At 40.0% G+C, this 23876-nt stretch overlaps 1 protein-coding gene across 1 annotated transcript; it reads right to left on the minus strand.

Moving 5' to 3' along the window:
* Positions 1 to 307: 307 nt before the first annotated feature.
* LOC127434471 (calponin-3-like) lies at positions 308 to 21218 on the minus strand. The gene is made up of 7 exons (XM_051687278.1): positions 20989 to 21218; positions 9982 to 10103; positions 4117 to 4183; positions 3579 to 3716; positions 2522 to 2638; positions 1883 to 2029; positions 308 to 1666 (listed from the first exon to the last, which is right to left on the minus strand). The coding sequence occupies exons 1-7, from the start codon at positions 21043 to 21045 to the stop codon at positions 1325 to 1327; spliced, it is 990 nt and encodes a 329-aa protein (XP_051543238.1). The 5' UTR covers positions 21046 to 21218; the 3' UTR covers positions 308 to 1324.
* Positions 21219 to 23876: the final 2658 nt, after the last annotated feature.

A 23876-nucleotide genomic window follows, 5' to 3' on the forward strand; every position in this document is an offset into this window, starting at 1 on the left:
CCGATGAGCGCTCTGGTCCCTATGGAGTGAGCACGAGCAACAGGTAGCTGGCTGCAGTTCACTAAACGGCCACAGGTGTCATTAATAACAAGGGTTTCTGAATCTTACTTACTGCACCTTTAAATGTACAACTTTATATACTTCTTTATTTCTCTATTAATATATACTGTATTTAAATGTTAATTCTATGCAACAACCTCATGGAAATCATTTCTTGTTGAATGACAATAAAGAGCCTAACTTAAAGCATTAGTCAAAATGCAAATCTAAAACTTCTCAAAAAGGCTAAAAATAGATATACTTGGAGGACCAAGGTATATAAACAATACTTTGTTTATAACATAGAATTTATTCATAGAAGAACCATATAAAAGAATGGTTTATAATGACAAGCAGGGCAATAAATACAGTGGGAAATATATAATTTCTGATATTATGGCACAAAAACAAAAAGCCAATAAAGTGGAATGTTTTTAGTCGTCTAGTCAGCTAAAGTTTCTTTAACAATGCAAACATGTTCAAATTAAAAACATTTCCAGTGATATGGAATTCTAAAAGTACTGACTTAAAGCAATTAAGACGGAAAGACTTAGGAATGTCTTCGGAAGACTTTAGTCCATTTGTCATCCTTTTAGTCTGTCCAATGTTGGTGCAAAGCAGAATTGAGCTTTTAAACTAGTAACACTTCCAAGATGCAAGGCCCCAAAAAAAAAAAAAAAAAAAAAAAAAAAAAAAAAAAAAAAAAGGTATAATGCAAAAAAATCTTACTGCAAAACTGTAAACCCTTAGCTAACTGTTCTCCATACTTCATAAAAACACTTAAAAATAAATTTTACCATTGTTAAAATGACAGTTGACCCAAAAATGCAAGTTTTGTCTCGCATACATGTTGTTCCAAACCCTTATATCTCTCTTTTTCCATGTAACACAAAAGGAGATGTCAGGCAGAATGATAGCCTCAGTCACCATTCACTTTCATTGAATCTTTTCTCCATACAAAGAAAGTAAAAGGTGACTGAGGCTAACATTCTGCCTAATATCAACTTTTGTGTTTACAGAAGAAAGTCATAGTTGTTTAGACAAACATGAGGATGAGTAAATCATGACAGAATTTTCATTTTTAGGTAAACTATCCCTTTAAGACGATAGATTTGATCTCTCACAATTCTATGTTTTACCCTTCATCGTTTAAAAGCACTACCACCCAAACAGATGCGCTGGGAGAGGAAGGGTAATTGTGAGAAGCAAAAGGCATAGCAAAAGACTTGCTCTTTTGATATACATCGTGTTAATACTGCTTTGACTAACAGTGCAGCAGCTTTTTCTAGTAGTCAATGCCCTGGTCATCGTAGTGCCCTCTGTACTCATCGTGGTATCCGCCCTGGTACTCCTCCTCTTGGTATTCTGCCTGATAGTCACTGTCGCTGATTTCTGACCCGTTCGTGCCCGTTCCCTGGCTGCCGTTGGCATGGATGATGGGTTCCGTTGGGGTGGCGCAATACTTGGGATCATAAACCTGGCGTCCCAGCCCATATACACTCATGCCCTTCTGAGATGCCACCTTATTGGTGCCCATTTGCAGTGAGATGGTAGAGTTGTCCAATGGTTGCTGAGCTGCTTTCTGGTCATAGATGTCCCGCCTTGTACCTGGTGCAGACATACCAGCCTGGAGAATAATAGACACTGATCATCAATTTTATACACAAACCAATACATGTGAGAGTGCGCATGTACAAAACTGAGTCACTACTGTACTGGATACTGTAGAAAAGCAGATATTGATACATTTTTTTTTCTCCTCTCATTTTAGTATAGACTTTGTACCAAAGCATCAGTATTTTTTACATCCCTGTAAATATAAGTTAATTGTGGATGATTGTACCTGGCTGGCTCCTTTGTTGGTGCCCATTTGCAAGCTGATGGTGGTCTGGTCGTAGGGCTTTTCTGTTTGTGTCTTAGGGTCGTAAAGATGTCTCCTAGTCCCATAAGCAGTCATACCAGCTTGGCTTGCACATTTGTTGGTTCCCATCTAAAAGGAAATGAATACGAACACTTCAGAAATACTACAGAGTCAATTGCATTGTATAAAACATGCACCAGAACAATTCTTTTTCTCAACCAAAGTCTAGGCACTGATCGGAGTGCTGTAGGTTTGTGGTTAAAGATCTTGGCAAGTAACCGATCGGTTGTTCCCCCACATTAAAGGAAGCCTCGTTTTGTGAACAATGCTAGGCAGAAACACAAAAACGAACGTTGTCATTTACTCGCCCTCACGTTGTTCCAAACCCATATTTCCATGAAACAGAAAAGGAAACAATAGGCAGAATAATAGCCTCAGCCACCTTTCACTTTCATTGCATCTTTTTTCCAAGTGAGTGGTGATTGAGGCTGTCGGTCCCTAACAATATGCCATAAATATAATTGTGTTCTACGGAAGTCATATGAATTTGGAATAACAGTATGATGACAATTTTTGGGTGAACTATCCCTTTAAGGTTGTTCCAAGTAAAGGGTCTATAACCTGAAGTCCAATAACACACTGGCCGGCCTTCAACTTCTCCTCGTCAAAATGCCTCTGCTGCTTGTCTGCGTATTTCACACCAATGTCGACATTTGTTTCCATGCCTTTGGTCTTTGCCTATGGAAAGAGACAAATTGTTTAATAGTTTATAAAGCAAATGATTTACATGTTAAATTCCAGTTTAGTTGAAAGCATGGTCGCATTACAGAAACATCCTATCTTAAAGGGACAGTACAGAAAATTGTAATCACTTACTCACCCCCATGTTGTTTCCAACCTGTATGACTTTCTTCATGGAACACAAGATGTTAGACAGTGTGTTAGGAGCTGACAGCCTCAGTCACCAAATCACATTCACTGCATCATTTTCCATTCAGACTGAGACTGAACATTGTGCCTAACATTTCCTTTTGTATTCCACAGAAGTTACACGGGCTAGAACAACATGAGGGTGGGTAAATGACAGACTTTTAATTCTAAGGTAAACTATTCCTTTGAAGTCACATGACAAAAAGGACCAAAACAATTTCAGTTATGACCTGATAAGTCAGAACATGCTGTACTGTATATCAATCCTAACTGAAATAGTCATGTTGACTAACAGATAAGATTGTAGAATTAGTGGTCCAACAGGTTCATGCACTGAAACAGGAGGTGTCTTAACAGAAGATTCGTTTTTAACAGTTTGTATTTCTTTTTACTTGACAGCGTCAAAAAAAAAAAAAAAAAAAAAAAAAAAAAAAGTGTGGCGCTTCTGTACTAGGCGTTAAAAAAACAGCAAGACATGGCGCAATGGTCAAAGAGGTCCATGTAGTGCAAGTTTACATTGGAAAACAATTGAAAATCAGTGCCGATGAATACAATGCTTCCGGTGTGAACGGAACCTTAAGATGTTTTTGGAATATGGCCCCAGATGTCGTCATTTTACAACACCGAAACGTTACTCTATGGGTGCTATCGGTACAGATTATTCAAAATCAAAATCTTTGACAAATTGACCATGAGGAAGGTTAAAGTAAGCAGTGCTGGAAGGATTCCCACTGGATGGTAGACGTACCATACTGGCCAAAGCGAGAAGTGTGGTCTGGACTTGAGTCATGTTCCCATTTTCAAAGAGGTCGTTGGCTTCAAAGATGTCGTTGGGCTTCAGGCCGTAGGTTAGGATGGCTTTGATGAAATTCCCAAGGTTCTCTAGCTGAAGAAACAAAGCCAACAGTAAGGGTGTGTTTTTCAGTAACCTCAATGGTTACCTCATTTTTTTTTTTGTTTGTATTCAGATAAAAGAGCTAGTTGTTGGTGGATGAGTTTGACTGTGAGCGAGCATGAATGGGCCCCATTTATTCTTAAAACACGCAAGAGAATTCTGAATTGACACCAAGCTGTTTTATACTATACTTCAGTTTTTTAAAGTTTCTTCTTGGTGATTAAGGTCTTGCTTAGCAATGCTCATGTATTCTTCGTTGCATGTGACTGTAACATGATTTGTGCAGTGTATTATACTTTGTCGCTTTGGTAAAACACCAAAAACTGTGTTTTTGGTAATAACTTTGTCAAGTGCAAACAAAGTTTCTTAAGTGGCTTATTTTGATAAATACCTTATGCCAGTTTAACTGTGAGTGGTTTATTTTCTTTATTGATCCAGGCTGAAGCTTGTTTATCAATCTGAAAAGAATAAAAACAGAAAGTTAAAAGGGTTCCATACTTTGACAAATGAATTTCCATGACTCTCCATGACTGTCAATTAAATATTCAAAACCAGACCAATGCATTAATCAAATCAATGTGAACTGGTTTTAAAAAAAAAAAAAAAAAAAATAATATATTCATCTCTAAAAAGAATGATATGCTTACAAGTTGGACATCACTAGGCCTATAGTTTGTGGGCAAGTTTGTTCTACACAAGAATAAATGTCAAGCCGATTAAATATTTTAGAATAAGTAGAAAAATGTATTTTCACTATAGAAATTTCCATTACTTTTCACTTTTAATATTTATTGATTTCTGTGATTTTCCAAACTTGGAAAATACTATCCCTGATATTTCCAGGTCCCCTTTCAAGGAAACATTGACGTTGTGCAATGACGCAATTGGGACTACGTCAGTGGTCTCACGTGGTCTGAAACCTGTATACAATCACGATGGCGCTTAAGCTACGCCCATAGGGAGCCACGTCATGGGCTCTATATAGGAGAGTGCTTGGTGCCATCTCGCCAGATTTTCTTACTTTAATGCATGAATTTGTCCAAGCCAGTGTTGGTTACTAGCGACTCATGCAAAGAAAGGACTATGTTCTCCCTTTTGAGTGACAACATGATGTCATTGGAAATGAGCAGTTTGTGTGCGGATTCAACAGCATTGTTAAACAGGCCCGATGGCGCTTTATCGAGGCTCTGTCAAACCATGTGGTCTCTGAAAGGAGCCATATGAGCCTTGAGGATCTGGCTCGTCATAAGGATTGAGGACAGACACCAGACTTTTCCTGGCGTTTCTCTCTCTCTCCCTCTCAATCCGGATGGATGCACCATTCTTACCATCGAGACATGCTCCTTTATCTGGCACGCAGCCTAGTTCGGCACCATTACACGTCACACAGGCCATTTTCCACGAGGAAATGCTGATTTGGAAGAGTTTAATCGCGGGAATGACGGAAAAGGTAGGAACTTGTTTAAAAATACCCAATTTCTTCTTTGTCACCTTAGAGAGTTTGCAGAAACGTAATGAGGCACGGGGCACTGTCCTGGCCACTTTCTCACATTTTTGGAGCACTGTTGGGTGGCGGGCAAGCTCCCGTGTGATTGGTGCTCGGGCTTAATGACTTAAGAGGCTCAAAAAAAAAAAAAAAAAAAAAAAAAAAAATTCTCCAATACGATATTGTGAACAGACGCGTGGGATGCGTCAGACATTACTATTCTCCCTGGGTCCAACTCAAATAGTTGCGCGGCCATCTTTTCTTTGAAGGGTGAAGAGACGCAAATGCTATCTGTCCCCGTTCAGTGGTGGCACTACTTCACACTCCTTGCTCCTTTTAAGATGTGTTAGTTCTGTACGCACCGATTTTGCGGCCTTTCCATTGTTAAGGAGTTGTGTTTTGAGTTCTCTGTCGGTCACGCTCTTGCTTCTCCTCGTGCGAGTCCGCCATTTGATACGCATCGGACACTCGAGATTTAGCATGTATGGATGACCGACTAGGTCATAAGAAACCATTGGGTCACAATTTGTATATGGAGGCCAATTGGTATCAGACTTTGCCTATTAAAAAAAGGCAGATTATGGCTCAGTTTTCCCCAGCAACTTATGCTGGGGAGTAAAAAAAGGAAACCTCTCATTCCAAATCCAGCCTCTTGTTAAATTCCATTCCATGTTCACACATCCTTCCCTGTTCTAATGCTAGGGAAGATGGGTTATGGCGTTCTCTGCTGTAAATACATTGAGTGATCCATTCTTTATATTTGCCTGATAGAATTCGGCCTCTGTCCCCATGGCCAAGGGTCTCGGGACAGGCATAATGGAATTTGATGTATAAGCATGTGTTCACGAATCACTCAAATGTCACATGCTGCTCCCCCCATAATAAATGCTGGGGCCATTGTGGTAAACCTGCTTGCTCTCATTTCCCTCCATGTTTGCAAATTCTTCCCAGTTCTATGCTAGGGAAAATGGTTTATCCAGCATCCTCTGCTGTAAATACATTGAGTGACCTCTTTATAATTGCCTGATCGAATTCGGCCTCTGTCCCAATGGCCAAGGTTTTCAGGACAGGCATATCAGAATTCGATATACAATGAGCACAAGTACTCTTCCCCAATGTTCATACACTCTTTCCCTTTCAAAACAAGCATTTTCTGTAAGCACACTTCAGGACTACAGACATTATGCCCAAATATAATAAGGCAAACATTGTTAAACCCCATTCAATTAGTCAAAATGGAGGCACAAGGGCTTCCCTCCACTGTGCCGCTGATTGCAAGGCGGCCACCAATGGTAAGCCAAGAGCGCCATCTAGTATTTACTCGTTGCACTGCAATAGAGAATAATGCATTAATTCCCGTCTGCCTGCGTGATGGCTTGGCAGCAATTTCAAGGCGTTCCGAATTGGGTAATCTGAACGAGAGAATGCGGTTGTTTTACAACATAATGTCACAAGTGCAGCCGGGGGACTGGTTTGTGACAATAGATTTGAAGGATGCTCATTTCCACATTCAAATTACACCAAGGCACAAGTGTTTTCTCATGTTCGCATTTGGGGGCAAAGCCAACCAATTTTGCATCCTTCTGTACAGACTTGCGTTAGCACCTCGCATGTTCACAAGAGGCATGGATGCAGCACTGACACCCTTTTGGATTAAGAGCATCCACATCGAGTCATCTTGATGATTGGTTGGTGTTAGCTCACTCAGACAGATTGGCTGTCCAACACAGATGTTTTTTTGCAGTCACTTGAACAATCTAGGGCTGCGAGTCAACCTAGACAAGAACATTGTTGCAGAGGCAACAGACGCGGTTTCTAGTGGTGGAGCTAGACTCGGACAATGCAAGCATGCCTGCCTCCAACTTGCGTCCTGTCATTCGGCCAGTGTCAAGCAATGTTCAAAGTGGGACACAGTCTCCCTGCGAGAATGTTGTTTCGCAGGCTTTTGATCGTGGCATTCGCCGTCATTCCCCTGGGCATGTTGCATGTGAGACCTTTTCAGTGTTGTATGAACTCCATAAAGGGACTTCAACCACTGACGCATGCATTTCGTCCCAGAGTGACACATGGGTGCTACCAAGCTCTGTTTCCATAGAAAAAAATGGAACCGGTTTCTGAGGATGGGTGTCCCGTTGGGACAGGTGTGTCGCCGCAAGGTTATAACAACAGACACCTCCTCTATGGGTTGGGGCGCTGCGTACGAGAACCATCCTGCTTGAGTATGGATGGGTCAGTGGCTGAATTGGCACAAACTGTCTGGAGATGCTAGTGGTGCTGTTGGCTTTGAGGCTTTTTTTCTCGAAATTCAGGGCAGTCACGGTCTCATCCGATCAGACAACAGGTCGGTGGTGGCTACAGCAACCGTCAGGGAGGGGTGCGCCCTCATGCCATGCTAAGGCTGGCATGTCACATGCTGTCTCTACAAGCAGTACATGTTCCGGGCTGATTGAATTTGGTAGTGGATCTCCTGTCCAGACAGGTTCTGATGCCTGGAGAATGAACATTACACAAGCAGACTGTAAGAAAGAAAGAAAAAAAAAAAAAAAAAAAAAAAAAAAACCACACACACTGGATGAGGTTTGGAAGAGTGGAAGTGGACCTGTTTGCATCAAGCCAGACATCACACTGGTTTTCTCTCTCGTCTCTGGCTCCGCTGGCATCGATGCACTGGCGTATCAGTGGCCGACAGCGCATCATTGCTGCACTAGATTCTGCAGAGGGTTCGGGAGAATGGTGTTAAGTCTTCTGTTAGTGGCACCGTATTGGCCATCAAGTATGGTATGATTCTGGTCTCTCTCCTGGAGAGAATGCCTTGCGAGGTTTCAGTCAGAATGGACATGTTGTCTCAGGCGCGGGTAGCGCAGCAGCATTTGAATGATGGTTTATCCCCCACTGTGGTCGATACCAATGCTAGAACTCAGGTTATATACACTTAAAATGGCATATTTTTGCCTCTTGGTGCGCAGTGCAGGGCAAGGATCCAGTCCACTGCCCAATTGGGTCAGTGCTGGATTTTTTTTGCAAGATCGTTTTGGGGCCTGGGTTACTCCAGCAAACGCTTAGTTTACATGGCCACTATAGCAGCTGAGCATGCACTGATGAATGGAGTTCTATTGGAAGACATTCTCTCTCTCTCGTTTTATGCGTGAAGCACTCGGGCTTAGACCTTTTCGTCCCATCCGCGTCCCTTTATGGTGTTAGAGTCTCGGCTGCTCCGTTCGAGCCTTTAACATCAGTAACTGATATTTCTAACTCTTAAAACAGCCCTGTTATTAGCACTGGCATAGTTTGAGGGTTAGTGATTTGCATGCTCTGTCGATCAATCCCTTGTGCATGGATTTTGCTCCAGTGTTATCTAAAGGTCATGCTGAGACCTCTTTGGGCTATTTGCCTAAAGTAATCTCTTCATCCTTTTGCTCACAGATTATTAATTTGCAGTCCTTTTCTCCACCATTTGAAGCAGAGGAGCATAAGAGGCTACATATTCTATGCCTAGTATGGGCTCTGCAGGTTTATGTTGACAGTACTAGCCAATAGCGCAAGTCAGAGCAATTGTTTGTGTGCTTTGGTGGCTGCAACAGGCGTGCTTCGGTGTCCAAGCAGAGACTCTCTCAATGGATCGTGGATGCAATCTCGAGTGCTTACGAGGCACGTGGTTTGCCTTCGCCTCTGGGTATTCAAAAACACATTCTACAAGGAGCAAGGCATCCTCATGGGCATTGGCTAGAGGTGCGCCCTTGGAAGACATTTGTATGGTGGCAGGATGGTCCACTCTGCATATTTTTGATAGATTTTATCATTTGGACTCAAGTTTGTTTCCTGCTTCAAGTTCTCTTGGTTGAATCAGGACTAAATTGAGATTCCCATTTCTTTAGCTTGCTTGTGCGCTGCTGTAAGCTTTCCACACAGGCTTAGAGTTGGCAGCTACTGTTCATTTGCCGTGATGGTATCTCATCCCAACTGCGTCATTACGCAACATCGATATTTCCTTGAAGGGGAACTTTGGTTCCCTGAGAGGGAACGAGACATTGTGGAGCTGGCCATACGCTCTAGTTGCTGCATAGGCTCGTGCCTTTTACAGAAAATCTTGCAAGATGGCGTCAAGCGCTTGCCCATATAGAGCCCGTGATGTGGCTCCTTATGCTTAAGCGCCATCAGCCAATAAACTGGCGTGACTGTATACAGGTGTCGGAAAACGTGAGACCATTGACGTAGTCCCAATTGCGTTGTTACGCAATGTCTCGATCCCTCTTAGGGTAACGTTCATAAGAGACATTTTCCATGATTGCAAAACAAAAAGGTGTTTTTTTTTGGACACCTTGGGCATGATGCAACAAAAAGGTGCTGAAGTCAACTGAATTTAGTAATAGACCTACTTATCTGGTGTCAAATTAAAATGATGCTGGCACCTTTCTACAGTTATTTTTTTTCCCCCTGTAGTTTTGCTCAAATTATAGATTAATTCATTCTGACCCTCCTAAACAAAATAATGGATTACTTGGTAAATATTGATCAAAGACATTTCATATTTTGGCTTTTATCATAAATTATGTTCATCTTTCTTCAGAAAATATTAATTTCAAGTGGGGGAGTTGACTGGACATGGAAAAACCCACTTAAGCAACATGTTTAAATGCTGAAACTGTTTTCATTGATTTCCGGCACTGCATCCTTATACAGTACTACACCTTTGGAGCAGACAGAGCTACTCAGTCACCTTACAAGATTGTATTCAGGCAAAATTTGCCAACAAATTATCCACTGACTCACTCGCACAGTATGACACCATCCTTGAGCCCTTTCTGAAAGTGGTCTCCGATCGGCATGCCAGTCACGTCTTCAATCCAGAAACGAAGCTCTTCCTCCTTCTGTAGGTCATATTTCTGTGCAATCTGTGAATGACAGAAGGAATGGAGCAATCAGTGAGTCAGTCATTTAAATATGTCAAGAGTCATACGGGCTCTTCAGGGTCAGTTATGTTGGATGATCTTCCTTTAGACTGCAACTGTACAGTTATGTGTCATCATTCATCCTATCAATCTGAGCTACTGCAATGTCAATATGCTTGGCTGATTGTCACCTGATAAGAGCACAAAAAAAATAAAATAAACTGCCTTAAAAGGGATAGTTCACCCAAAAAAGAAAATTGTCATTTACTCACTGTCATGTAGTTCAAAACTCAGATGACATGCTGCCTAAAATCTCCTTGTGTTCAATGTAAGAAATCCATACAAGTTTGGAACAACATGAGGGCGAGTAAGTTACAGAATTTACTTTTTTTTTTTTACGTGAACTAAATTACATTACAAAAAGGACCAAAACACTTTTGAACCATTAAAATGGTTCCTTTGCCAGTTAAGTTGCATAAGAGCCACTGGAACTTAAATCAAATGTGGCTTAAATTTAATCAGATTGGACACCAAAACTCTTTTCTGCCTTTGTTTGGCTTTCTACTTTGTTTTTGAGTTGCAGTGTTTGCCTTCAAAGTGTGTGATGCAATTTCAACAAGCGATTCTGCCAACAGAGCATGAAATCCCAACAGAGACTCGCAGTATGAAAGTATTCTGCCGTGGAACAAAAAATAATGAATGCGTCGAATGACAAAAAAAAGCACCATAAAAGAAGTTAATATGACTTGCACTATATTCCAAGTCTTCTGAAGCCATATGTTGGCTAAGTATGAGGAACAGATCAAAATTTAAGTCATTATTCACTGAAAATCTTTAACATTTAGGGTGCTTTGTGTCACTTTTTCAGCATGAACAATCTTCAAAAATATCTCCTTTTGTGTTCCACAGAGGAAAGTAATTTGGGTTTGGAAAGACATTAAAAGGCGAGTAAATTATGACAGAATTTTCATTTTTGGCCGAACTAACCTTTAAAAGCACTCTAAAAGCAAGTGTTTATAGGCTACAAGTTCCAGGAAATAGCTTCCATCACAGAGGTTCAATTTTAAAGGACAGCTTTCAGGGTCAAGTCCTCCACAGACAAATGTGGCCATCAAGATAGATCTGAGAGCAAGTGCAAGAGAAACAAAGAGACAGAGCGAAATGGAGGTTGGAGAAGATATTCTCATGGTAGTCATTGGAAAGAGGCTCCTGGAGATGTCTCTCTCCACTGCCAAAACATAAGGAGCCTTTCCGGAAACACAATGTTCATGGCATTCAACAAGCTGTCTGCTATCGAAAACTTTATTTCCAGCACAAACACAGCTCTAACCCCACATTTTTCACAGATATGCTCTTTTCCTTACAGCTCTTAGTGTTTGGCTTTTGTTTTGGCTTCCATTTATACAGTGCATCTGGAAAGTAGTCACAGCGCTTCACTTTTTCCACATTGTTATGTTACAGCCTTTCCAAAATGGAAAATTTTTAATAATTTAATTTGGCTTCAGTACAATGACAATATAAAATCCAACTATTTAAGTTTGCCAACACGCTGTCTTTATAATAACCACACTTTCTATTTTTCATACACAGCATAAGAGTCTTTATACATTAAAATATATACAGTAACTGACTTTATTTTAGAAAGAGGGTCCATCATATTTGGGGGTCCTTGGCATCAAAGTTTGAAAACCCGATTTAGAAATGATACCCATTACCGATTCTGATAGTTTTAACCCTCAGTTACTGTTTGGGTCTTTTTTGACCCGTTTGCCATTTCTTTATAAAATTAAAAATATAGTTTCCTTCATTAGAGCTGCACAAGGCTTGGTGACTTTTCCTCAGTTTGCCATCTGAACACAAAAACTGGACTTGATTTGAGGAGTCTAAATGGCTGCAAAAAAAACAAAAACAAAGTCTGACCCCACATTATTGCGGTTAACTTCATGGATTTGAATTTGATGTTTGCCAAAAATTGCAAGTTTCCTATTGCAGTCTCCTGATTGTACACAAATTGTATTATCATTGTGCATTGCTGTTCATATCAGTTTATTGCTGTTTGATTTATTGACATTTTTATTCATTTACTCTGAGTTTCCTATTTGAATTTTGATGTCTGAAATAAGTGACCAAATAATTTAAACTACTACACCTAATGTAGCATTATTGCAAAAACTGACTTCAAAAAAAAAAACTGACCTGGAACAGTAAAGGTGTCAGGCTGTAATGAACAGTAACCAAGGGTTAAATGTTTGAACAGGTTAACTGAATTCTGAATGATGAAATTTGTCTTCTTTTTAGGGCCCTTTTTGACAGGAAATAAATCAGCCCTGATCGTCAGCTGTTTTTAAACAATCAACCGATGTCCAGTGTAGATATTTGGGTAAAACTTAAGGTTCCATTTCTTAACATTAACAAACTAACAATGAACAATGCTTTTACAGCATTTATTAATATTGATTAAGGTCAATTTCAACATACCAATACATTTTTTTTAAATTAATTATTTGTTAACATGTTAATGCAATGAGCTAACATTGAACAATTGTACTTTAAGATTAATTCTGTAAATTATATATTGTTCAATGTTAGTTCATGATACCTATTGCATTAACTAATGTTAATGAATGAAATACCAAGGTGCATGAATATGGTACTCATTCAGTACTATGATATATCTAAAGTGTTAAGGTCTCTATCACTGTAAATTTTACAGCAACGGTGCTTTTGTAGGGATATATATTCTCAAACAGTCATGACAAACACATAAGTACCACCCATAGAAAAAAATAATCACTAATGAGATCACTATAATAGATTGGTTGTTTCTCTGGGACAGCCTGCTTTTTCTCCTGAGAGAGAGAGGGAAAAAAAAAAAAAAAAAAAAAAAACCCTGCACACGTCTCTAGTTTCAGATGAGATCTCAATGTGTACAAATTGTGTTTAGCAGATTTGCCAAGATCTGAGATCTCAACATTGCTCAAATTATATCTTGACTGTAGGTCAACAATTGTCCCATTTGTGTATTTTTATTCCTTAAAAAGGAATTTTAGGAGAAACATCCGAGACAAAGCTGATACTTAGATGAAACAAGATATTACTTGGGGCCCATAGACTTCCATAGAAGGGCTCTCAGCTAGCTAAAAAGATCAATCAGGCATCCACCCACACTAAAGCCCAGCAGTCAGAATGTGAGAGCACTAGGAAAATATGGCATATGGGGTGTTGTGGCAGTTCCCTTGCGCAATTTGAGGTCATGCGAGATGACTTCTCCTATAATGACAGACAAAAGAACTGCCTTTGAAGAACTGCAGAACTTGTGCAGTGTTCCAAACAGTTCAAAAGAGCACTAGACGGTTTCAAATGGATGACAAAGAATGCTATATCTCTGATATAATGAGCCACTGACTGGGGTGACTTATATTAGACATGAATCAGAGAAAAAAGACGGAAAAAAAGATGAACAATGAACAGAAGAACACCAGAGTGATACGGAAAGATTGCAGAACCATGCGTCTGTCCTCTCGGTCCTTCCAGTCTACTGGGAAACCAGCCAATGGTAGAGAAAAAAAAAAAAAGTGGAAAAAAAAAAAAAAGTGACCTGTGATGGAGATGTTAGAGGCATTTGCTGAAGAACCTTCAGGAAGGTTGTGGGTTGATCCTGATGGAGTCCGACCTCTAGCTCTCCTCCCCCACTCGTAATTCAGAATATTTACTGATGGCAGCACAAAAACTGAGCAAACATATAAACTAAAAAGAAAAAAGGTCACCGAGCCTAAGGGCTCTCATGACGACAATCAATTGGACAAACAGTCCCCAAGAGATCGATAAAACAGTGATGACTACCGTGGAACAAAGGAGAGGCCGGCCTCTCTCACCTTGGGTTTATTTATAAAAAATAAATAAACAAAAAATAGTTTGCAATCTGAGATCTACAAGTCTACACTGTAAAATATTTCAACCCATTAAACTTGAAATGGTGCAACAGTTCAAACCTGCAGTTATAAGCCATAAGTTCATTGCACTTTTGACCACTTTGAATTTACTGATGAAGAAAAGTTGAAACACTGAGAGAATGTGTTGGAACAAGTTAAATAGATTGACTTCAAAATGAATTTCATAGCCCATCCTAGCAAAATGACAGCCTGATCTCATGAAAATTGTGACGCCATTTTTGCAAAATGACATGACGCAGTTCATTACACGTATTGTGGCAACGTCATGGTGAAACTGTGGCGCTAAGTGGGAGTTAAATGTTCTTCCAAACAGATGAAGTTAAGGTTAATGCTCAGCAAGTTTTAAATCAACAATAATGACCTACCTACCCTAACATGGTTATAACAGCGAATGTAGGATGAAAAATGCAATTAGTGAAGAAACCACTTCATGTTGCAGTATACTTCTATGAAATTTTGGGCTCACATGTTGACTTGCATGCTCTTCTGGACTCGTACCACGGTCCTTTGCGTCGCAAATGCAGTTGAGCTACTGCACAATTTGATTGAACATGAACAAGCTTGTAAAAATAGTTGGTTATGTAATGCAAACATTAAAATGTATGCCTTACAAGACATGCGCTATAGGTGTAAAAAGTGCTTATGAAGGCGATATCTACCCTTTTAATTGGTGTAAAAGTGAATTGTTGTAGCACCTCTGGAGTTTATTTCACCAGTTAACTGCCGCGATGCATATGAGTGACTGAAATAATTTTGCAAAAAATTACATATAGTAACACGGTTCTATGAGACCAGGTTGCAAAATGTTTGTTAGTGTTAAAATGAAGGATAACTTTATATAAAAAAAAATAAATAATTTTAAAAAATCCTAAAACACCTTACTGAACTAAATTTACTACTATCATTCTTTAAGGTTAATATTGAGGATTGTGCTGGAGTAACTAGTTGAGCCAGTATTAGGCAATATTTAACCATGTGCTATGTAAATGCTCAGTGAAGCAGAAAACATTAGGAGAGATTTGCTCTACTATACATGTGAAATCGGCTAGATTTTTCTCTTCAAAAGATCTGAATAGGAACAAAAATGGATCAAGACACTTAAAATGGCGGATAACATTCATCCTGAGAAACAGTTATGCTAGCTTGATTTGCATGGTTTCCAAGTGGTGCTTGCCATACAAATCTCAACACCATGACACTATGGTGTTATGCATATTTGCCAGGACGTTGTTGTGTGGTTGCTATGGTGTTATGGGTGGTTGCTACAGCATTGCTAGTTGGTTGCTAGGGTGTTTGCTTACTGGTCCAAGTCAAAAGAGCCCACTCCAAAGTCTCTATGATATTCTGGTCCCTAGAAATGCTCCTTCAAAAGTCAGATTGCTTAGAAAAATAGCACACCTCTACAAATTAAGACTCATCATTTGAGGTATCATTCAGTGGCATGAGTTAAGTGGGAAATACTTAGTTCTCAAATTGTTCAACAAAAATTGTATTCAGAAGTATGAGCAATTCAACAAGCACGACTAGCCAGAGGGGAACTGACTCCCTTGGTGAGCCTGGTTTCCCCCAGTGTTATTTTTCTCCATTAACATCTTATGGAGTTGTGTGTTCCTTGCCACAGTTGCATTTGGCTTGCTCACTGGGGGCCTAAAGACTAATAATTTAAGGCATAATCTACCATCACTTTATTCAATTAAACCACACACACTGAGGACTTTGACATTATAGCTTATTTTTCTGTTAAAGCATGATTCTCTATAAAGCTGCTTTTAAACTACATTTGTTGTGATGTGTTATACAAATAAAAAAAAAAAACAAAAAAACAAAAAAAAAAAAGACCATGTTGAGGGACTGAGAACATGAAGTGACTTCAGAGAACTTTTGGCTAAAAGGAATTTCAAACTTTCAATAAACTTTGATAATCTTTTAAAGACCTTAAAAAAATGTCGTGCATGTTTACACTTATAATATCCCACAGAACAATAGAAGCCAAACAATAGCCTCAGGAAAACACACTTTCCTGTACTTCCCAAAAGTGCAACACAGGGTTAACAACTGCAGCCACACTCCGCAGAGCCTTAACCAATCCTGGAAAATATTGCTGATCAGCACATTGTGGGGAATGTTATGGCCCCTCGCTGGGCCTGCTGCTCATCAGTAGTCACAGTATGGCGGTGAAACACTATACGCTGAGGATCAAGGTGGAATGTGGCATTTGAGGGCACTGAACCAAAGCCATCAGGTTAAAGGGATAGTTCACCCAAAAATGAAAAATTCTGTCATCATTTACTCACCCACACATTGTTCCAAAAGGAACAATAAGAGGCTGAGAACATAATGACAGACATTTTATTTTGGGGTGAATTATCCCTTTTAACTGGTCTTGGTTTACCCAAGAACCGGCATGACTCAGTTGTTCTGACCCTGGTCTTGTGACTTCAGTTCCACTTGGCCTCTCCCAGGACACTGGGACTTGAATGGCGAGTCCGTCTGGCCCAGTACTGGCGTATTTCCAGACCTCAATGCTCAAACTACAAGACGGACATGTACGCCGAGATACAGAATGACATGGGTGTATGAGCCAAGCATAATATGAATTTACTCTAGTGAGAAAATACAGTTTCCCAGGCCTGAGAGAATCAAGGTGTCTCAAGTGTTGAACCACATCTAAACATTTCAGGGGAAATTCCTGTGTATGTAAACTGTGTCTTGGGGGAGGTTCAACATTCTGACAGCGGTGTTAAAAATGTTTCAACAATTGCCCAATGTACAAAGACAATGTATTGAGGCGATAGACAGATACTAAATATGTTTCTAGGGCTGGGTGATATTGAATATTCACAACAAAGTATTTGCTATGATTTTGCTGCTGATATAATAGGAAGCAACATTGTGAACGCTGCATCGATTTTAATGCATTTTTTTTTTAATTCGGCCATTGAGTTTCCAAATGCCCTTGCCACTAGTTTTACAATCCTTATTTCTATTGTGACTTGCAAGAATGAGTGTGTTAAGACAAAGATGTTTTATTAGCATCTGCGTGTTTAATTAGTTGAGTGAAAAACCATGCCTTGACTTTTTTTCTTATTTTTACTGTATTTTATTTCTTGCATTAAACACTTTGAATCTACTTGGCAAAAATGGCTGTTTGGTTAAAATGAAGGTTCATTGGTTTGAAAAAAATAAATAAAAAAAAAACCTCAAAAGCAAATAACATAGGTGTATTGCCCTTCCCACTGCAGTCTCAACTTTCTGTTCTTGGCTGACAGAAGTGGAACCCGACGTGGTCTTCTACTGTTGCAGGCCATGTAGGTCAAGGTTTGACATGTTGTGCATGCTGAGATGCTATTCTGCTCACTACAATTGTACAGAGTGGTTATCCGAGTTACCGTAGCCTTTGTCAGCTCAAACTAGTCTGCCCATTCTCTGTTGACCTCTCTCATCAACAAGGCATTTCTGTCTGCAGAACTGCCACTCACTGGATGTTTTTAGTTTTTGGCACCATTCAGAGTAAACTCTAGTGATTGTTTTGTGAAAATCCCAGGAGATCAGCAGTTACAGAAACACTCAAACCAGCCCATCTGGCACTAAAAATCATGCCACGGTCGAAGTCAATGAGATCGCATTTTTCCCCATTCTGATGGTTGATGTGAACGTTAACTGAAGCTCCTGACCCATATGTACATGATTTACATATATCGTCAGAAAGTGGACAATTTGTTAATATCTTAGCCCTACTCTCCACCAGTCCCATCTTTATGGATGATACAGAAAGTTTCCAAAAGCTACCAAACTCAAAAGGTTGCTAAAACTAAAATTAAGTTTCTAAAACGGAGCTAAAATAACAATGACTTCCAAAAAAAAAAAACCACACAATCTTTTGGACACCTTATTGTCCAAGCAGTTTGGGAAATATAACATGACAAAAACAAGTAACATGAATAATATAACACAAATGGTCATGACAAAAATAGGCAGTTAACTGACAGCCCTTCAATGTATAAAAATAAACCATTCTGAACAATATCTTCACTGTGCTAGACAGAGGATGATGTTTTGGCAACAACCCTGTAATGAACAACCCCTTGTGTCTGCAGTTACACGACCAGAGAAGGGTCATGAATTTGATGGGGAAAACATCCTTCCCCATTATGTCATTTGTAAAGGTGGTGTAATATGTTGACATTTACAGCGACACAGTTGAAGTTGGTTAAGAAGGTAGAACATTTTACTGGTAAACTGAAACTTCCCTCAAGATCAGCTTAGTGAAAAACAAAGCCAACTCTCAGCTTTCAGTAAAGCAAAAGTGCTGATGAAACTCAAGGAACGAGACAAACAAGTCCTTGAAACGTTCATGACCCAGAAAAGATTTGAAACTAACATGGCAAAGAACATTCTAGCGAGTTCCAGGTTAATACTGATCATCATACCATTCATTTCTGAAAGGAATAAGTCTAAAAACTAATATATATATATATATATATATAAACCAGTAAAACAGTCATACACATTCTGAAATACCCAATTCAGACCAATGCATGTCATGCATAATATATTTTGTTGAACATTTACAAGCCATTTTCCATTTATATGTATATAAAACAAAAAGGCATGCGGTGTAGCCCTGCAGAAAAACACTGCCTGCATTTTTCAGGTAAGATCAGGCCCAGCTGCTATTGTTTCCAAAGGACAAACACCAGACATAAGCCTTATGTATATTTGCTTAAAACATGTGAAACACATACCTTACATTTGCAGTTCAAATATTAGGTTTTTGAAAATAAAATCCCTGATATATACCTAAAAAGTCAGCACTACAGTAAATAAGTGGTTAAATCCGTATATTCATGGTGAGAAACAGATAATAAGTCCTTTACTATAAATCTCCACTTTGACCAGCCATCCTATGCACGGTCACGAGAGTTGTTCTGTTTTTTTGGCAATTCGCATTATTCATGCATATCGCCACCTACTTGGCTGGGTGTGCAAATATTATGCATTTATTCTTTTCCTTTCACCCTCCCTTTTTTTTCTCCTCCCTGCCCAGTCGGTGGCGATGAATGGGAATCGCCAAAAAACAGAGGGAGAAGAACTCGGTTCTCTTATGAACACGCATAGGAGGGCTGTAAAAGTGGAGAGATTTACAGTTTAAAAAAAAAAAAAAAAAAAAGCACTTAAATATTAATCTGTTTATCTCCCACATCTATCATATTGCTTCAGAAGATATGGATTAAACCACTGGAGTCGTATGGATTACTTTTATGCTGCCTTTGTGCTTTTTGGTGCTTCAAAGTTCTGGCCACCATTCACTTGCATTGCAAGGACCTACAGAGTTGAGATTTTTTCTAAAAATCTTCATTTGCGTTCTGCGGAGGAAAGTCATACACATCTGGGATGGCATGAGGGTGAGTAAATAAGAGAACTTTAATTTTTTGATGAACTATTCGTTTAAACGCTTGCGTTTAAAATTAGGACCTTTTTAAAAGTCCAGCTGGCTAAATGGAAAACAAGTCTCGGATTTAAAGAAACAGTGTAATAGGACTAGTCAGGATCAATATGTTGGATTTTTAGCAAGATAACGGAAAAGTAACTGGCTAGAAATGCAAGTCATTCATTGAACTAAATAGGTCATTAGTGCATTACTGGGAGAAACACTTTGTCAGATCAAATCAGTAGTTGAGCACTTTTAAGAGAAGTGGGATTATACACATCACAGCTGTCCCGGCATTGTCGTCACATTTTAGGAATGCTTCAAATTCCAAGACGAAATCATCATTTCTAATGTATGACTGAATGAAACACCAAAAAATAAAATAAAATCTACCAGCATTCTTTACCTTAGAGGTGAGACACTGATTTCTGTACCAGGATACAACTACACTAATTTACCTGCCTTTGAGTTGAGAAACAAATATACTCCTAAATGACACTATACAAGCATCTAAAGAAGAATAAACTAGAAAGGTTATTCTTCCTCAACACTCATGATGTCATAATTGAGAAATCTGAATGGTGGACTATTTTTAACTTTGCTTCCTTTGTTTTATAGGTGTAAAACATCCTGTCTAATCTGACTATTGCACAACATGTTTCAATGGATCCAGACTGATGGAGACAGTTGGGACCCTGCTGCTTGTTTATCCACATTTTTGTTATTTTTTTCCACTTAACATCTAAATTCTACAATCAAGCAACTTTTTGTATGAGAGTGGCACTAAAAACATGTGAGATCTACAGCAGAGATGCTCTTCTGTTGTCATGTGTATTGTATCACAGAGTATTCCTTCAACTCAACTCAACTCCTCCCTGAACTCTAGATAATCTAGAAGGTCAACATAATCTTGAATTTCTCCCCTTTGTTATGTTCATCCCCTTATGGCATGGGTAAAACAAAATCTAGCATATAAAATAAGTTATTTTTAGGCCTAAAATAGGATACTCCTGTTTTAAGAGGTGATGTTAATTTAAACAATCCATAAGCAGTTTCCATTTTATCCAATCAGTGAAAAACTAAAAGTACAACATAAAAACAAAGCATTAGCTACTTAATAGTATCTTAATTTTACTGGTTCTTTAGGATCAATGACCTTCTTTACCCAAATTCATCTTGGTTTATAGACAGGTAACTCAAATTAAAAAAAATAAAAAAAAAAATTCAATGAAACTTCCACTGCACGCAAATCTTACATAATCAAGGAAAATAATTCTCAAATAAAAACAGTTTAATAAAAACCACATCAAAAGTACCATGCACGATTAAAAAAAAAAAAAAAAAAAAAAAAGTTTAAGTACACAACAAAAAGAATACGGTTATAATCCTGAATGTCTTATCCTATAAATAAATAACTAGTGCAATGATGTAAATACCAGTATAACAGCATACACGAATTTGCACATAGACATCAAAACAAACAAATTAGAAACTTTTTATTTACCTTGTTTTTAACCTCTGCAGATAATCCGTAGGCTGGTCCCTTGTTAAACTGGGTCATGATTCACTTTGAGTTTTCTCTTAAAGTCAAATACAGACCAACAAAGAATGAACGAGGTAAGTCCTAAAGCTGCAGTAGAATCACAGTGCAAACAATTCGGCGCTCCGTGTGCATGAATAAAATCCGATTTGCACGGACTGTGAGTTCAGACGACAGAGTGACTCGAGGAAAAACTTCTCGCTCTTTTTGAGTCTGATGCCGCCTGATTTGGGGCGGAGCAAGTAATTGACGGGCTCCTCAGACCAATCAGAAGCCTCGGGTTTGCATATTAACTAGACTATTGTTCCTTTGGCTCTCGAGGTCACTGATTGTTTGGGTGCCACGAGCTAGTCGATCAGTCTGGCGTTTGTATTAAATAAGTTTCAGTTTACTGGAGAGTTGTGGATTATCTATAGCGCTGTTTTGTATTATAATCGTTTTTCTTTTTTCCTGCTGTTTGCGTGTATGGTAACAACAACAAAACGGGTTCACTTTATAATAACCTAATAAGAGTACATAACATAATAACAGATCAGAAGCTGTTGTGCATACAAATGTGAATAGCTATATGAAAATAAAATGCATTTATCAAATTTATGTGAATCCAAATTAAACTATTTAACTGTACAGTAATGATCTATTTATATGAAATTATCTTTTTAATGTTCTTATGGACATACAGTTTCCACCAAAATATCATAGTACAGTTATTGTTACTACAGTAAAACCATATTAAAGTATATATATATATATATATATATATATACCGATCAGCCACAACATTAAAACCACCTTCCTAATCTTGTGTAGGTTCCCCTTGTGCCGCCAAAACAGCACTGTAGAGCCGAGGAGGGCGGGGCCGGGCTGGAATGAGAGACACCCGGTCCCCAATCAGCCTGATGGGGCGCGCGAGGGATAAAGGCGGCCGGGGACGACAGTTCGAGAGAGAGAGAGAATTACAGACAGCTGTGCTGTGTTTTTAGTTGTGTGTTTTTGGTTGGGTTTTTGGTTAATAAATTATTATTTAAGTTGTCAAGCCGGTTCTCGCCTCCTCCTTTCCTCTAAACTCCCTTACACTGGTGCCGAAACCCGGGAAGGAGGAGGGATTCCCGTCGCAGGATCCTCGACACTGCCGTCCACCCAGGGGAGCGCCGCTGCCGTCCGACGGGGGACGGAGTAGCCCGACCACCCGGACGCGGGGAACGGCCGCCGTCCGCGAGGCGAGTGGGGACGGGACTCCCCGACCGCCTGGAGCGAGGGAGCTGCTGCCAGGGGCGGAGGAGTGCCCTGCCGTCCCCCGGGAACGCGGAGGGGTCGAGAGAAGACTGCCATCCGCGGGGGGAGGAGGGAAGCGACTCCCCGACCGCCTGGAGTGGTAGGGCCGCTACCAGGGGCGGAGGAGAGTCCCCACGGGACGCCGGAAAGCGGAGGGGCGTTCTGTCCGCTGGGGGTCGGAGGTCTGACTCCGGTCTGCCCGGGGAGGAGCGGCCGCAGTCCGCCTGAGAGGGTGGAGTAGTGATCGAGGACCACGCGACGACGCATCAGAGAACCGGTGAGTTTCTTTTTCTCTCTCCAATCTCTCTCTCTGTTGCTCCGTGTTGGCCTTTCCCTCGCCATTTTGTGTTTGTTTTTTTTTTCCCCTCCTGTCTCCTCCCAGGTCGAGGAAGGCGGGGCGGACCCGCCGGCAGTCGGGGCATTAAGTTGTCAAGCCGGTTCTCGCCTCCTCCTTTCCTCTAAACCCCCTTACAAGCACCAAACCACATCTCAGAACAGCAATCTGAGATGCTATTCTTCTCACCAAAATTTTACAGAGCTGTTATCTGAGTTACCGTAGACTTTGTCAGTTCGACACATTCTGGCCATTCTCTGTTGACCTCTCTCATCAACAAGGCATTTCCGTCCACAGAACTGCCCCTCACTGGATGTTTTTTGTTTTTGGCGCCATTCAGAGTAAACTCTTGAGACTGTTGTGTGTGAAAATCCCAGGAGATCAGCAATTACAGAAATACTCAAACCAGCCCAATGGTGCCAAAAACAAAAAATATCCAGTGAGGGGCAGATCTGTGGATGGAAATGCCTTGTTGATGAGAGAGGTCAACAGACAATGGCTAGACTGGTTCGAACTGACAAAGTCTACAGTAACTCAGATAACCGCTCTGTAAAATTTTGGTGAGAAGAATAGCATCTCAGAATGCCATTCTGAAAATAATGTAAAGAGACACACCTAGCTTTTTACAAATCTGCACTGCTTACACTTTAGTATAGAACGGCACGAACACAAGCGGAGTGATAGAAACAGTGATGTTCTGAGACATCAGTACTCATGGAACGTCTTTCATCCAATCAGATTCGAGGACCGGAACTAACTGTTGTATATATATATATACATATATATATATATATATATATATATATATATATACACACTGATGAGCCAAAACATTATGACCACTCACAGGTGAAGCGAATAACATTGATCATCTCCTAACAAGGCCACATGTCAAGAGTCTGGGTAGATTAGATGGTAAACTAACAATCAGTTCTCATTGTCAACATGTTGAATGCAGGAGAAATGGGCAGCAGTACAGACCTGAGCGACTTTGACAAGGGCCAGATTGTTTTGGCCAGAGGACTGGGTCAGAGCATCTCTGAAATGGCAAGGCTTGTGGAGTGCTCCCGGTCAGCAGTGGTGAGTACCTACCGACAGTGGTCTGAGGAGGGACAAACTGGGGAGAGGGTGTTGGGGGTCCAAGGCTCATCGATGCACGAGAGCATTGAAGGCTATCCCGTATGGTCCGAACAGAAAGAAGGTCTACTGTGGCACAAGTCACTGAAAATTGTAATGATGGTTA

The sequence above is a fragment of the Myxocyprinus asiaticus genome, chromosome 44 (genome assembly GCF_019703515.2).
Source record: "Myxocyprinus asiaticus isolate MX2 ecotype Aquarium Trade chromosome 44, UBuf_Myxa_2, whole genome shotgun sequence".
Classification (NCBI taxonomy): Eukaryota; Metazoa; Chordata; class Actinopteri; order Cypriniformes; family Catostomidae; genus Myxocyprinus; species Myxocyprinus asiaticus.